We start from the raw sequence: 17,055 nt of genomic DNA, 5'->3' as shown, positions 1-17,055 counted from the left end.
TGTGTAAACATTGTTTTTTGACGTGCTGGTTCTTTATAAAATCAAGGGTCCGCAGCCCTCGGGACGTGGTACTGGATGTGGTACCGGAGGCAGTACCAAGGGGTGCATCTGGTGCCACGTTGGGGTTAGTGTACCAGTACCAGGCTAGTGAACTGGTGTGCTCCGCCTCGCGGTACTGGACCGGTTCCGGTTTGAGGCCTGGAGGTTGAGGACCCATGATTTGATGGGAACAGCCAGCACGTCAAAAAAAAACAAAACAAAAAAAAAAAAACAAATTGGGGACATCCAAAAAGTCAAAAAGGGACGCAGAAGAGTCCTTCACCAAATGTCAATGTGTGACGACTAGCCGATGAGAATGTGTTGCACCAATAGGTATAAACTGGAGAATGCTTTCATTCTGTGAAGGCCAAGAGGGCCCCATATGGTTTCAGACCCCAATTGGGTTTGTCTACAGTTTGCGTGGTGCCCACATTGGCTTCAGTGGGGACTCAGTTGACTGGCTGCCCGTGGACAGCATGGCGACCACCAATGCCCAGGTGCCAACACAGCTAGTAGGGTCGCCCCCCAACGAAATCAAAGTGGGCAAACACAGGTGGGGCCTCCACGGAAACTGCAGACAAACCCAATTGGGGTTTTAAACCATAGGGGGCCCACTTGACCTTGCTGGTTGGGAGGGAGGTGAAACTTCGAACTTCTCACAAATGAGCGCACCTCTTCCATTTCTGTAGATATTTATTCATATATTTTCATAGGACAAATTAATTTTTGACACATTGAAAAGTAGACATTGTCCATCTTAAGTTATTTTTCTTTCAAACTAAATCATAATAGAGGCATCAATAGACAAACCCCTGGCGATGATAGATACTTTATGTAAGCAATGAAACATCTTTAGATTGTCGATACCCTCTGGAGACCACAAATGCGTTTCTATTGTTGATAGAATTGATCTTGATCTTTGGATCAATAGAGTTTTTTTTGTTTGTTTGTTTTTTTAATTAATTTCAAAAATGTAAAACATTAAAAAAATACTTTAAAAAGATCAATGCAATCACCTTTTCTAAAAGGAAAGTCACAAGTCAAATTCAATACATATATGTTTAGAATGAGAATATTCAGAAGCAAATGCTTATTTAAGCCTACGTCTGTCTTTTTCCAGTAATTTATGATTCACAATATATAAACCTAAATAATATAATACGATATGCCAGTAACTTTCCATTTTCCCTCTTATCAAATGTAAATCTTACAAATTGTTATTCACAATCACCATTTCACAATCATAATTTTTGCTGTTCCATCCTATATTTGGACAAGTTCAGTGGATCTTTGTTGTCATTGTACAACTTTTTTTTCAACTACAACTATCAGGTTCAAATAAATCATTTCATTGATTATGTGGGACTATTAATCAAGGACAAAGGGTCTTGGCCATTGCTTTTATTGGTTTTTATCTTGTGACAAATGGACTTTGATATCTTCGTGTGGTGTTCTGAATTTCTTGACTCACGATCCAAACTGTTTCTTACTTCAGTTACACCTCAGCGCACATCGGAGTGACGCTCCGGCGCTCGCCGTCCCTGTCGGATCACGAGCGACACAAGATCGTGGGCATCCTTGTGGTCATAACGGTCAACTTCATCGCCGTCTTCGGGCCGTACCACCTCATGGGCGGCTACAGGTTCGTGTCCCTGCTGTGGACTGAGGCGCCGTGCGAGTTCGAGCACTCCATCTTCCTCATCTACCGCCTCTGCTACGGCCTGACCAGCCTCAACACCCTGCTGGACCCCCTCTTCTACATCTTCCTGTGCCCCGACGCCCGTCTGGAGCTACAGAAGTCCCTGCCCTGTTTGGGGAGGGGCCAAAGCGACAAGAGCGAGACCACCACCGTGAGCAGATATCGCCTCAAAGCCCACGGCCAGACTGAAACCGGCAGCTTTCAAGCCATTTGAACAGGGTTGGACCATAGACCCCAGGGACTCATGCAGAGCAACAGCACCCCCTAGTGGTTCAGTACATGTAATACCTTAATTCCATACATGGAGTTTCACATCAGTTTTGACAGAAATATATATATATTTGTTTATTGAACTATATTTAAATGTGAACTGTCCTCACTTTTAAAATAAAAACAAGTGTGAAACACAAACACTAGAAATTTTGTTTTTTAATTATATCTGGAAACATTCAGTCACACTTTTAGAAGAAAACCCACAAACTGATAAGGATTTAGACATAGGCGACGACACATCCACCACCGGTTCATCTATCTAGACACCATGCAGCTTCTGCACAGAATAATCTGAAATCTCTGAGAACTCTCAGCAACATCGCGTGCATGTGTCACCTGAAGCCCATTTTTACAAAGAAAAGAACAAAAACAACAAGTTTGTTATCAGCAGTTACACTTTCTCATAAGTCACAAAACACAATAGAATCAGCTAAAAATGAAAACTTGTTTTTCAGTCATTTAGAACATAATTATTCATTGTAGAAATGTGAAGTAAATTGTGAAAAAATTACTTTAAATGCAGTTTAAACTTCAAATGAGTTGGGTCTCATTTCTGTTTCAGATGCAAAGCAAAATATTTCAAAAAAAGATGGTTTGCACATGTTCATAAAGAAACTGCTCATTTCCGTTCATTCCTTTTTTGTCAGTGTAACCGAATCGGTTTGATGGTTTTCTTCCTATGAATTCTCTGTTGGAGGTTTTAGCTTTCAGTCGTCATTTCATTGGTCAAATAAAGCATTTTGTGTAGAATTCACTGATGTGTTTCATTTGTGCGTCCTTTGACTTCCGGATTGAAGCACTTCGGAAAACAAATGCCTGTTGCAGTTCATCAAGTCACCACTAGGCGGCTCGTGACATATCAACAACTGTGGAATCAAGCTTTAAGTCTAGTTTAACAGTTATAGATTTAATATCCATGACAGTTGCATCTTGGGGAATTTATTTTTAACCAATTTCTGGTCTTTTTTTAAGTGACAGGTGATCATTTAACCCTTTAACCTCTGAGGTGTCACTGGTGACGTCTAAATAACACATGCACTTTAAATTACTGTCACTCTTTGACTGTTTACACGTAAATAATTCCAACATTGGGCAAAAAAGATCTTGATGCGCCCCAAGAAAACTAACAGAACAGAAACAACATAACGCATTGGATTATGGTACAATAAGTATTAATTTAATTTAATTGTCAAAACCTAAACAATAATTATCGAGGACTAGTATTGAAAATAACTTCCAAAATGTTTCCAGTTCTTTCCATGGCCCGATATTCTTTGAAAATTCTGGACTGTTCTGATGCATCTCGAGTTTGTCAGTGCGGTTTTCCTGTCGTTAAAATCCTCACTGGCTCTCAACTTCAATGATTTTTGGGAGAGGATCACACTTTAGTCACGTTCTTTTAATCTAACTTTCTGAAGAAATAACGGTGATGGAAACTACGTCCATCCCGGTTTTATTTTGGCAACTTATTTTGGCAACTGCTCACTTTTAGAAAGACATCGTTTGAGCCTTCAAGACATAACAGAGCTACAAAGTAAATTATCTTCAATTCATCCCATAATTTCTGTTATTTTTGTATTTCGTTGGAACTGACATAAATTAACCAAAAAATATAAGAATCCAGAAGGTGACAACCAGTTTTACACTCAATTGAGGTAGTTTTACAAAAATGCAAAATAAGCAAAAGCTTGGTTAGCTCCATGGAAAAAAGAAAAACAAATATAAACATTTTTTTGCATACAAGTAAAGAATAAAGTTAAAATATCTGCCAACTAAATCTCAACAGAAGTAACCCCTTTACATCTGCTCCTTAGCTCCAGGGTTTAAATTCTTTTGAGTAACTCTTCAACCGTTTGCGCAATTAACGTAATTCTGACACATTCTAAAGAGGAGAACATTAATTTCTCTGACATGCAAACACCAGAATTAGCTAATTTATGTTAACTGCGTAAATAGTTAAAAAGTTACAGCATATAAAAAAACGTGTGTCGTGTGCGGAAAGTATATCTCCGGTGTAAAAAGGTTATTCTATGGTTTTTAACATGAATGTGGTCAAATTTGCTCCAGAATATGAATAAAAACGTACTAATTCATGTTGTTTTTTTTTTTATAGACAATAAAACATAGCTAACTTAAGTTTGGACACTAATCTATGCAAGCAAGGACACCAATACCTCTTTTTCTCCAGATCTCACAAGGATGAATTCTGGGTAGAAAAAAAAATTGCATCACATTTGATTAAAAAGCAAGCCTGACAAATACTCAAAAAACATCATTTAACAGGTTCAGGTCAAGTTTCAGAGTTGAAGACAAGAGCAAAACCCCAGCTTGTCTTAAGACCATCATAACCCATAAACCCAAGTTCCCATCTACAAATCGCTCAGGTCTCCTGTGGCAATACTCTACAACTTATCGCTCTCTGAGAGAAAAAGTTTGACTTGAATGTCTTGAATTTATTCACTGGGCCTTTACGTGAATGAGATGCCTACAGGATATGTTGAAATCTACCTGGCGACAAACAGATCTACAATCTAATTGGTTCCTGCTACATTTTTAAAGAGCGTATGACACAAAGTTCAATCTTTCTCCTCTTGCTCTTCAGTTTTTGGAGGCAGGTTTGTGATACTATTCTTCTTTCTCGCCACAAGCTCGGAGTGGCTGGTGCGAAGCGTGCTGCGGCGTCGGGTAAACTCCACCAGATCCTCCGCCAGCACGCTCTCCATCACCGCCCCGAAGGAGTGCCTAATCTTCAGGCACAAATCGGGGCAGCTAAACACGTACAGGATGGGGTTAAAGACGGCGTTCAAGAAAGCAATCGTAGCTGCAACAGGAAGGGCCTTTTCAGTAAATTTTTTCACAGGGTGATTGCTTGGGGCCATGACCTCCATGATGATAAAGAGATGATAAGGAGCCCAGCAGAGAATGAAGGTCACAACCACAGCAACCACGAGCCGGACAAAACGCAAAGACCGCCGGCAGCCACGCCGAGCCAGGGTGGAGTTCACCGCTAAGTAGCTGAGGATGATGATCACGAGGGGAATGAGGAAGGCGAAAAAGAACTTGATGAAAGCCAAAACCTCTTTGCGCTGGTTGCATAAAGCCTGTAGATTGTTCAGATTACTTGGTGGATACAGAGCGTAGTTGTAGTAGCACAGATTCCTTCTGTCTTTAAGGGTGATGGTGTCCCGGAACATATAAAAGGGAATGGTAAAGATTATGGCCAGCACCCAGATCCCTGCACAAATCCTCGAAATGAGTTTGATGCTCCTGTTGTTCTGGGCCCAGACTGGCCTCACTACCACCAGGCAGCGGTCCAGGGAGATGGCCGCCAGCAGGAACCCGCTGATGAACATGTTGAGGAAGAAGATGGAGGAATAGATCCGGCAGAAGGTCTTGCCCAATACCCAGTTGTGTCCTTGAGCCAAGTACAAGGTGAAGAAGGGCAGAAAGGACGAGGTCAACAGGTCAGACGCTGCCAGGTTCAAGATCCAGATGCTGATAACAGAGCGGCGAACGTACAACCCCACCACTGCCAGGATTAAGAGGTTTTCCACAATGCCGATGATCGAGACTATCCCATGGAGGGAAATGATAAACAAGTTTGTGGAACTCAGACTGGGTGCATAGTTCGTCTGGTTGGAGGAGAAAGTCAGGCTTTCGTTGGGAATTTTGCACTCCATCTCGTCTCGTAGAGCTTCTTAGTGATTAGATCTATGAGAGAGGTTCATACATAAATGTCAAATATTGTTTCAAATTCTAGCTCATCTTTTTAACTTCTATCACTTTGTAAACCAAACAGGTTAGTGTGGATCTACAGGGACTTTGCATCTTCAGAGATCTGTCTATTACACACTTCTTATGTATAAAATCCACAAATGTCTTAACCAGTTTTGTCAAAAAGCTAAAGATTATTAATGAAAAAAAAACATTTCTCTCGTTAGATGCAGGTTTGAAGACAGACAATGACGACGAGATGTTGGATTATCATATCTAAAGATAAAGACATAAAAAAAGCTGGTCTGAAACATTATCAGTAAGTTTAGTTCACATTTTTCAGCTGATGACTAAGTGATTTTCATGCAAAAACACAAATACGTACAATTTTATTTTTGAAAGAAAAACACACTTTCTTAGTTGCTGTTTTCTATTCTTTGATTTCAAGAGCAACTGTTTTCCCAATCCAAACAATTTATTTAAATATAAAGACATTAAAAAGAACACTCACCTTGGCTCTTGGTGCCTGAACGTCTAACCAACAAGTTTGATAAGATCTTGCTCTGTCTTGTCTTTTAGTTTTATGTAGCGCGGAGGCTTTTACACGATACGCAGTAGGAAGTGTTAACCTCAAGAGGAACGTGTTCTTCTCAGGAGGTATTGCTCACACTCAACTTTTGATCAGAAAGGACTGTGTGTGACGAAAAGAAACGTGTCTGCATTCTCAGTAAAGCTTTATTAGTTCTTAACTTTGAGATAATTTTAAATAAAAAGCAAAATATCCAATGCATTTATATAGAATAATTAGCTGCTTTTTTGTGTGGAAACTGTCACGATAAGTCCTCACGTGAACCTATCTTTGAAGTCCCACTCCGATCATCTTTTGATCTGTGGTAAAAGCATCTTTGGTGGTCTTTTAATAATGTTGTTCTTAGCCAAAATCCAAAAATCTGTATCATTTTAAGAGCACACTTTCTACAGAGCGAAAATAGTTCATTAGAAATTCACCTGAGTTGTGGACAGAACCGTTGGCACGGAGTGAGCCTGCTCTCATTCCCATCAATTCCTGGTTTACTCTCTATCCCACTAGCTTATAACCCCAAGATGACATTAGCAGTGCAACAAAAACAGCGAGTAATATTGGAGTGAGCCAGCCGTACAGTTTTGATTCAGATTCCAGCTCAGACAATGAAAACAAAGACGTTCATGGATCTATTTGTTTGCATGTGGATGAATTGGAAAGAAGCGTAGCCGGGACATTGGAGAAACAACTGCATTGTTTTAAAACAGCATTTTTTTGTCTGCTGCTGATTCACAATTATTTGCATAAAGAAATATTCAGAAATGCAATTTTTAAGAATTTGTTCAAATCATGAGAAAAATGCAACATGTTAGAAACACCAAAATCACATTTTTCCTCGGAGTGTAACTTTATGCAAGTTCATCACCAAATATCTCACCGACAGAATCTTTATACTTGACATTTTGCTGCTGCTGTTTGAATCGGCACTGAAGTTTCAGTCTAGACCACAACAACCACAGGATATCTTACACAAAAACACATGAAGCTTCTTGATATGAGTCTATAGTTTTACTAAACCTTATGTACAATCTTTTGTCTTCACTCCGGAAATTTTTGTCTCTACACACTTGTTCTGTGAATTCAAAGACTAAAAGTCCATTGGTGGTATTTGGTGACTTTATAACGTTTGTGTTGTTTCTTCTGCCTACTGTCTGTCCACAAGTCTTTGCTCAACGTTGGTTTCTTTCCTAATTCAAACTGCTTGAATTCCAGTCATTTTTGTTTTGAAAGGCGTCCCCCTGGTCAGAGTTCCCTTTTAAGGTTTCCTTTCCTGACATTGGGCCTCTTTAGTGATTTCATAAACACTTTGTCTGGTTTTTCTACAATTTCTGTCTTTCCTTGTCATTTTGATTTGAACTCCTACACCAAATGATGCTATATTTGCCCTTTTTGGACCATTTGTGGTAGTGGTAAATGGCGTATACTTGTATCGCAGTGCTATCACGTTCTTTAAGCCCACAAGTGTTTTATAGCTACATTTACAGATGTACACAAAAACATTCAAGCACTAATTGCAGTTTCACTGGCACCAGCCTATAACCAACTTGGCACTGTGGGGTTCAGAGTCTTACCCAAAAGACACTTCAACAAATGAACAGGCAAGGCGGAAACCGAACTTGCAATCTTCCGATCAGAGGTTGATCGCTCTACCTTTGCACCACGACCACCCCAGCATGGTGGCCTTTTGGTGAGTCATTCCAAACTTCGTTGATTTAATTACTAAATGAAGGCCAGGTTGCTTAAGAGTGGTGCCGCTTGACTCCAATTCTTCCAGTAGAGCAGTTTTGTGTGAAGGGGTAGATCAGTGGTTGAAGTGGGCGGCCCCTAGGTGTGAGTATCTGAACATTGTTTTTATGACCTCACCTTGGACGTAAATAAATACTTATGTTGGGTCAAGATTCTGTCCTGCCTGTTTGCATTGGTGTCTTGTGCTCTCTTAGCATAAATAAACATTAAAAATATTAATATACGTTTCTATTTAACCTACTCAAGCGGGTCCCTTGCTAAAATTCAGTTCACCTTTCATTGTTTCGTCTATTTTTTTTTCATTGTAATTTTGCAAGCTTTTTTTTAGGGCATTGTATCCCTGCGTTCTGATTATTGTCAATCGATCTCATTCATGGCTTAGTTATACTACATTTCGAACTTTGAGAGTCTTTAAACAATATGACTACTTCCCAGATTTCGACTTTTGCAGGTTTCTTTTAGAACGTAACTTCAGCGATAAACGAGGGTCCACTGTAGTCTCTAAAATGAATCTTCAATTTGTTTTAATGAATAAAAAATAGCTGAAGTCAAGATACTTGCTTAAGAATTAGCATCAGAGCAAAGACATTCTCTGCTGTTTTTTAATTTAGCAAACTTGTATTTTAAGCAAAAAGCCAGTAAAACTAAAGACATATGTATAGTATGTATAAGTGCAATTATGTCCATCAATGACCAAGAGTAATTACATTTAATGTTTATATATTTATATATATATATATATATATACATATATATACTATATGTATACATTTGTTTTCTTTATCATTTTATCTTTTTTAAAAATGTCTTTATTGTAAATATCCTAATAATGTTTGATATATAGGTGTGTGTTTAAATTGCTTGAAAAAAACCAATTCCAATTCCCCCAAAATATGAAATTTTGTCTTATGTTCAATTTTATTTCTCCTATTTCTCCTTCTTCCTGTCGCTAACTTGTGTTTTCACCGAGACTTTTCTCACACGTTTGGATTACAGATGGTGATGCGCTTGCACAAGGTTTTCACACCTGACATGTCACCAAACCACAGTCCCCAGCTTCCCTTTCGAGATTCGATGCCAGCTTAAGTTCAAGCTGCAGCTCTTCAAATGACCTTTGGTGGCTGGTTTCAGATCGGAGCCTTTTAAAACAGTTTATTTCCTCCTTACTATAACTGCAATACATTTCTTTTATAACAGTTTTACTTGAGTTCAAATGTGTGCAGTGTAAGTTGTTATTGATTTTTTTGACTGGCAGGTGGGTGGACTCAACAAAAGTCTCCATCTACACTGTCCCTACCAACACAGTTGCCTATCTTTGAGGGCACTGCTGAGTATATCAGAGTAAATTCTAGGAAATAAGACCTGAAAAACTTCAGGCTCCAATTCTGGGTTACACCAGAGATTATGTTCCTGGAGTGCATAAGTCGATGGTATAGCTCCATTCAGATGAGTTATTTCAGAGTTCTGACCTCCAGTGTGGACAAAGTGAGCTCTAGTCCATTTGAGAACCAGGGTTACATAAAAGAAACAAAAAACTTAATGGTAAGAAGAATGAAAAACTACAGACAAGACAGAAAACATTCTAATAGAAAATGTTCTCAACATGTACTTTATGTAGTTGAAAGAGACATAAGTTGCCCCGATATTTAATCAACTAAATGTACAATTGAAACTCTTAAGAACCAATGTAGACGCTCTTTGAACTACCGTAACTCTTCAACCGTTTAATTAATTACAATTAATGTAAACTAGCCAATTTTGACGTGGAGAAAAGCATCTTTTACAGCAGTGAAGTGTTTACACAATTATCCTAACCACATAATCACTCATTTTTACATATTGCTGCAAAGCTGTTTTTATCTGCATCAGGATCCATTGAAATTTCGCTAATTACTTTAACGTTCAAGGGGTTACGGTAGTTCTAAGAGCGTGTGTTATTTGTTTTTTTTCTGTACATGACTATCCCACACACACACTTTGCCAAAAAGACTTATTTTTTTCTAATGGGTTGCATGTGAAGTGAAAAGAGAACTGGAATCACACAAACATGTTGTGTAGGAAATGTGTCGTAAAACCAAAACTGAAGTATCCAAGTTGACCTCGAATACTAAATCAACTTCATTTGGTGACTGCAAACACTTCTTTAGGGACTGCTGTTGTCCCTCAAAGTGCAGGGTCACACTTATTGTATATGTCTGTCAAGAGACAATCGTCCAACAGCTACAGACACTCAGAAACAAACAACCTAAAGAGGCACAGGTGAACAGAGCTTCACTGAGGTGGTGGTGGGGGTGGGGGGGGGTCTGTGATAGTGGTAGTCACCCTCTACTCCCAACTTTCATGCAAACCAGGAAGTGTTGCAGTTCCACCAAAGACCACTGGAGATTGGTTGTAGAAGGAACTCCCTTGTTAAAGAGAATAACTTTGTGCCTAAAATAAACTCATGCACATTCGGGGTTCAGAAGATGTTTTTCTAATACTTATTACCACTCATTCATCCATCTTTAGAACCCACTGAATCCCTGTTGGGGTCAAAGGGTTCTTGGAGCCAAGCCAGCTACTGTCGGGCAAAGGTAGGGGTGCCCAAATCCAGGCCTTGAGGGCCGTCTTTCTGTTGGTTTTCCAGAAACCCTGCCTTATCTGCTGCTGATTACCTGGATCAAGTGTGTTTGGCCAATAAGGAGATTTAATGGCATGTTGGTTGGAAAAAGTGTAGGATACCGGCCTTCAAGGCCTTGATTTCGGTACCCCTGTCCTAAACAGATTGCCAATCTGTAGCAGGGGAACATACACACACAACATCACTCCTAGGGGTACTTAAGAGATATTAAAATAACCAATAAAGCATTACCAGAGAAAACCCGCACTTGCACGAGGAGAACAACCGAACTCCACACAGAAAGAACCTAGGGACTTGAACCAGGGCCTTCTCACTGTGAGACGAAAAGGCTAACCACTTTATATTTACTTACTTCAAGAGGGATACATTTATTTCAAATAAGCCATTTTAATACATTGGTTCTCAAATGTGTTTATTTTTAGAGGTGGGTGGATTGTCAAACCATATTTGGTCCCACCCATTGGCCATTAATAAGAACTGGACCGAAGTTTTGAGATCCCCCAATAGGAAATGCCTTACCTCCAGCCCTCACGAAATCAGGACGGGACTGTGTGCCGGACTGTCTTACTGAAAACATTTGCATCAAATATTGACTTTGCAGACTTATTTCAATCATATAAAGGAACTACAAAGAAAAAAAGTAAGGTTTCTCCGTACAAATGTACTACTCGAGTGGCTGTGTGGGTTTTCAGGGGAGCAACACTTCCTTCTGTTGTTCATAAGTTTGCCCAACAAGTGAACAAGTGTGTGAAAAACAGAACCCTCTACAGAACTTGTCCATTGAACCCCTAGGAGATCTTGAGAAAGTCAAAGCCTTGACGAGTTTAGGCTGAAGGGTAGAAGTTACCTGCTGAGTCTGCTAGAAAAACAAATGCACCAATACACTGGAGACCACAAAAGCAGATAAAGGGAAGCAGAATTTACCAAATAAGCATTGTGCAAGTGAAGAAACACGCTTTGCTGTCATATCTAGACCAAACATCAGTCATGAAAAAAAAGTTTTCTTCAACACTCAATTTAAAACCTGAATTTGTGTTGATCCTGACCCCTACTGGTTGGTTGTGCAAAATGCAATGAAATGGCATCCTTACTATGAAATCTTTAGACTTTTCTTTAACTTTGGGGACTAATTATTTAGCTAAAGATCCACATGAATAAAGTAAGATAAAATCTGCCGTTTTCATTCAATCAAATCGTTGTGAATCAGGATAAAAAGTGAGGAAGGGAGAGGGGAAGGGGGTGCGGGGTTGCTATGTGCCAACATTACCACCCACAACAATGAACTCATGCCACTCTGCAGAAACTATGTCCTAGAAAACAACAGGTTTGGCTAATCATCATTAAAAGAGCACTAGGAATGATTTAAAATATCTAAAAAGGTCATTGGACTGAGTCTTTAATGACCAAAAGGAGGGAAATTTGAAGTATTTATTTTGACCGATTGTCAAATTTTAGCTATATTTAGGCAAAAAAATGAATTCTCGACTGGGTGTGTAATTGTGTTGACTCTACAGTTTCCTCATGTATTTAACTGTGAAAGGGGAACTTGTGTTTGATAAACATTTACACCTCTGAGTTTGTGTTTTTGAACATGTTTACATGAAAGTAGAGGTGAAGGACTGACAGTGCAAAAGTCTACACCAGGAAGGCCTAAAAAAAAAAAAATCGACTCGTGGTCGTGTTTATTCACTCACAGCAGAAAACACATGTAGTGCTCAAACAGAAAGCATGCATTCTAGAAAATTTTGGCTCCGATGTCTTTTTGGGAGCATCATCAGTATGCTGACGGTCTGTTTTTATGTATATCTATCTCATCGCGGTTCTTCATAAACTCCTTTGTTACATCATAGAAGTGCGACTACAGCTGTTCTCTGTATTCGTGGATTTGGCGTAACTCCGGTCGCTAACCCTTACAAATAAGGGGGGATCCTGAATGCGAGAATTTAATATTCTTTGCAAGAAAATTATAGGAAGAATACAGGCGAAAAGAGGACAAAACCTTCGGCTTGGATCTTGAATTGGGAAAACACTGGCTTGACGTTTGCTCGTCATAATACCTTTCCGCCAATCAATGGATTTCATTGTGTGAAGACAGTAGCTCCGCCCTATCTGGTTTGTTCCATTTTTCTATGGACCTACAACTATCGGTCAGGTCTAATGGGTCAATTTAATTCAATTCAATTCAATTCAATTTTATTTATATAGCCCAAAATCACAAAGAGATTTGCCTCATTGGGCTTCAAAATATAAACAATTGTTAAAAACTAAACAGACTACATAAACTGGTTATCCCTGCCCTTAGACCCTCCCTCCCGGTAAGGTACCGTACTGGTTTGTTATGGACTTCCAAGTGAAAATGAGGCAATAGTGACCTGGAACCGATTTTCTGTGGCGGTCAAACCAAACGGCACCACATTATGGGTACTGCAGTCGGGGGCCTGGTGGAGTGATGCGTACTGTGAGTTCACATAACTAGCTAAAAAAGTGACAGTATTGCTTTATATTTTATGAAGTGAAAAATGTTGAGTGTTATTGTCAATAAAATTTGACTTGTCTGTAGAGTTGCTTTCTCTACAGGTATAAATAACAGCAGTTGCCAAGAAAAACTTCCCATTGAGTTCTCTGACCAATAGTGTGTATCTTATTCCCTCTAGGCATTCTGGGTTGTAAAGCTGTACCATAATGTGGCTTTTTTCGTTTTGTTTAATGCACTCTATTGAATTCAGTTCAGTCCAAAAAACAAGTTTTAAACAAATTGAAATTTGGAGTTCCACAAGGCGCCGTTTTAAGACCCCTTTGTTTTCCCCCCTTTGTCACACTATAAAACATCCTTTTTTTTGTTTTATTTGAACAAAATACTCAAGTAAAAGAAGAAGTGACTTTAGCACAAAGGAAACTTTATTGCTTCATTATTGGGGCACGTTCTTAAAAAAAGGTTGATGCAAGTTTAAAGGATGTAGATTTGTTATAAATAGCAGCATTTATGAAAAGTTCATCACTGTAAATTCAAACTGAAACAGCAAAGGAAGCTGAAGTCTGTGGGACATAGGTGAATCCAGGTGGAGCAGATGATGAGTGCTGTTGTCAGGAAAGAGCTCCCTGACTGCAATACAGCTGGTAAACCGTTCTGCTGAGAGCTGGACCCAAGTTTCTGGAAAACAAACGCCATCGTCGAGAGGTCAAGGGAAGCCTGTTCCGTCCAGTTCAGAATCACATGCAGAAATATCATCAACGGTTTCAAATTTATTATTCTAAAACTTTACATTCATATCATTTTAGACTATTTACACCTTTAAAATGTAGACACAAGGACTTTAAAGGGGAAAAGTTTCAAGGACTTAAATGTTTTAAGTAAAAACTTGTTCATTTCGGTTCTTTTTACTAATTATCTATGAGTTAAATAATAAACAGTCATTCGGTTTGGTGAAATCTAGACAAACATTGGTTAGAGTTGGAGTTTCTGCAGTTCAAATCCCAGGAAGACGCTACAAACCTTTGGAGTTTCCCGTATCGGATGCAGGACAGGAGCTTCTCTTTCTCGGCTTCGCTGGAACAGCGATCGTAGGCGCTCAGTAAACTGAGAACAACAGAACCAAATAGATGAACGGGTTCCATCGTTTTCACAGGAGACACGGTTGAGAAAGGCTAGAGTCACTACACCAGCCTGTTATCATCGTCCGATGTACGTTAAGAGGGCCGCCATATTGGAAAGGGCAGTAATCAATGAGACAGGGATAAACAGAGACACTAAAATGAACCTAAAATGCTTAATTTTGGTATCAATGGTATCAGCAGCCAATAAAAAGACAACTAGCACCATGGAAACGAAGATTGTATAAGAAGTATGAATAATAAAGAACTATTTCCAATAGATATTTGATAAACTTAACTATATGAATATATTGAAAAACCTTTATTGACTCCAGAATACTCTTCAAAACAGTCAAGTCTTCCCGTGTTTACCTGTAGGGGGTGCTGTAGTGCTGCAGTATGGCAGCTGCCTTGTCTCCTGACAACCCGCTGATCTGCATCAACTGTCTGGCGAACACCTCCCTCACCGTTTGACACTAGAGAGGGGAGGACAGTGGTTCCATCACGCAGCTTCGGAAACGATAGGAGGAAATGTTCGGTGGGAATCACCTTGTTCTTCACGGCTCCGTGGTTGAACTCTGCAAAGGAAATGAGGGAGCAGGACGCCGTGGCGTCCTCGTCTGTCGCCGCGTCCCCTTCCTGCTCTCTGGAGCGACAGGTCAGGGTGCAGTTCTGTGTTTGATAGGGTCAAAGGTCAGGGACAAAACCTGGAGTTATTTTTATTTTTGAGGCACCAACCAAAACCCCGCCCACCTGTAGACATGGAAAAGGCGGAGTCATGAAAACATCCACATTTCTGACCCGTTTATTTATTGAATTCTGCAAAAAGGTCACGGAATAAGGATGCTGGACGCACTTTATTTATCTTTTTTAATCATTTAAAGGGGTAATTTGACTTGTATACAAGCTAAATCAATCACTGATTTTATAAAGAAATAAGTCAATGCGAGACAAAACGTAAAAAAAAAAGAATCCAGGAAATCACATTGTTTGATTTTTAAAGATTTTTTTTTTTTTTAAATGGAGCAGAAAATAAGTTTTGAGCTCCAACAAACAAGTAAGAATTCTGCCTTCTCCTTAATACGGGTGCTGTACTCAAGCAATGATGCTTCCACCTCCATGCTTTACAATGGTCCTCCCACCAAAAGACGGCAAGAGTTCCATTCTGATCTTATCTGGTCACATGACCTTCTCCCAGCCCTCCTCTGGATCATCTAGTTGGTTCTGGTTTAAGCTGGAGGACCTTTAGAGGATTTGAATCCATGACAACGTGGTGCGTTACTATGGTAACCTTTGTTCTGTGATCCCAGAACATACATGGATCCATTTGTGGTGAGATTTTGGACAAAAACGGCCTCCCATCGCTGAAAATATTGAGAATGAAACATGGCTAAAGCAGGACAATGATCCCAAACACATCGCCATGGCAACAAAGGAGTAGCTATGTAAAAAAGCATTTCAAGTTTCTGGGGTGATCTAACCAGATTCTAGACCTCAATCCAATAAAGAATCTGTGTAGGGAGTTGAAAGCCTGTGTTTTCCAGCAACAAAACATCCCAGCCCTTGAGGAGATCTGCATGGGAGAAGGGACCCAAAAAAAAACAGCTAAACCAGGTGAAGATCTACAGGAAACCCATGAAAACAGGGGTGGATCACACAGTTTTGATGTGACCAAATACTTATTTTCTCCTCCATTACACAAATAAATCAAACTGTTACCTGGTAGAGTTTGGCCAGGTGTCTGGTCATGACGGTCAGGTAAGCCGCCGACTCCCTTACATCCTGAACTCTCTTCACAAAGAAGCCGTCCACCACCTAAAGTGCAGAGAAACAATGCACGAATCTGGATTTGATGCTTTCGTCTCTGACAGGAGGACAGGAAGCCCCGCCCACCTGTGTGTTCACTATGGCCTGCTGCAGCGTGGCTTCAGGTAAGCTCAGGTGGGAGGCGGCGGCCGTGCCCCCCTCCACTAAATAGATGGGCTTGCGGAGGCCACACCTCTTCAGACGAAACTGAGGGAGTAACAAAAAAAGTCAAATTTAGATCAAATGGAACAAAAACTTTGAGATTCCTGATTTACATAGAAATGTTGTATTTATTGTGTTTTCATGAAGATTAATTTATTTTAGAAGTTAAAAGTCCTGATTTATCCTCTACATGTTAACAAAAAAGCAGCTTCTAGCTTTGTTTGTATCTATTTAAAGCAGCTGGTAAAGTGGGAGGAGTTATTACATGACTCCACCCTCTTTTATGCATGTCGTCACCACAAAAAAAAGGTACATTTTTGGATCGATTCATTTTCCTTGATAAAATCTGTTGACTTTATGGCTTTTTTTTTATTTTGGACAACTTTTGAATTCTACATACTTGCATTAGACATTTAATTTACTGTAACGGAAAGTTGGACTTTAAAGAGACAAAACTTTAATTTATGAAGAAAAGACAAGAGAAAGGAGGCAAACTTTTACAGAATTTGAAACATATTTTTACATATTCCTGTTGTGTTTGTTTCTGAGGGACAGAATTGATTTCCCCGGGTCAATATAACCCAAATAGTACCTTTGGGACACTGTCTTATATGTCATTGTATATTATGATGACATTAAATAACCCAAGCAGGAAATGTTTTTAAGTAAAAAAAATATCTTTAAGTATATATCTTTTAGATTTTTATATTTTTTAAATGGGTCAATTTGACCCAAACAGCACCTTTGTTATCAACTTAAGTATTTAATTTCATATGATGATAATAAATAATTCAAGCAGGAGAAGTAAAAAAAGTAAAAACC

General features: G+C 39.4%; 3 protein-coding genes across 4 annotated transcripts in view; 1 reads left to right on the top strand and 2 right to left on the bottom strand.

Moving 5' to 3' along the window:
- si:dkey-165a24.9 (G-protein coupled receptor 4) overlaps positions 1-2,919 on the top strand; it is a 4,904-nt gene extending 1,985 nt beyond the window's left edge. For both annotated transcript variants that reach the window (XM_024287456.2, XM_024287457.2), the window contains one exon: positions 1,535-2,919. In XM_024287456.2, the coding sequence (XP_024143224.1) occupies positions 1,535-1,952 (418 nt within the window). In that variant the 3' untranslated portion in view covers positions 1,953-2,919. The remainder of the gene's footprint in view (positions 1-1,534) is intronic.
- A 54-nt stretch (positions 2,920-2,973) lies between these two features.
- On the bottom strand, positions 2,974-6,434 carry LOC112155662 (prostaglandin D2 receptor 2-like). Its single transcript, XM_024287455.2, has 2 exons — positions 6,237-6,434; positions 2,974-5,722 (listed from the first exon to the last, which is right to left on the bottom strand). Exon 2 carries the CDS (start codon positions 5,689-5,691, stop codon positions 4,588-4,590), a length of 1,104 nt encoding a protein of 367 aa, XP_024143223.1. The 5' UTR covers positions 5,692-5,722; positions 6,237-6,434; the 3' UTR covers positions 2,974-4,587.
- A 7,116-nt stretch (positions 6,435-13,550) lies between these two features.
- mus81 (MUS81 structure-specific endonuclease subunit) overlaps positions 13,551-17,055 on the bottom strand; it is a gene marked incomplete in the record, with an annotated part of 15,507 nt that continues 12,002 nt past the window's right edge. The window contains 4 exon segments of the mRNA XM_036216827.1: positions 13,551-13,825; positions 14,168-14,251; positions 14,638-14,741; positions 14,815-14,919. Coding sequence (XP_036072720.1) covers positions 13,759-13,825; positions 14,168-14,251; positions 14,638-14,741; positions 14,815-14,919 — 360 coding nt within the window.

This window comes from Oryzias melastigma, linkage group LG18 (assembly GCF_002922805.2).
Source record: "Oryzias melastigma strain HK-1 linkage group LG18, ASM292280v2, whole genome shotgun sequence".
Taxonomy (NCBI): domain Eukaryota; kingdom Metazoa; phylum Chordata; class Actinopteri; order Beloniformes; family Adrianichthyidae; genus Oryzias; species Oryzias melastigma.
Note: the sequence above shows the minus strand (reverse complement) of the source record. Positions and strands in the feature narration are given on the sequence as shown.

Coding starts and splice junctions, on each gene's coding strand:
- LOC112155662 (XM_024287455.2), bottom strand. CDS start 5,691: ATGGAGTGCAAAATTCCCAACGAAAGCCTGACTTTCTCCTCCAACCAG.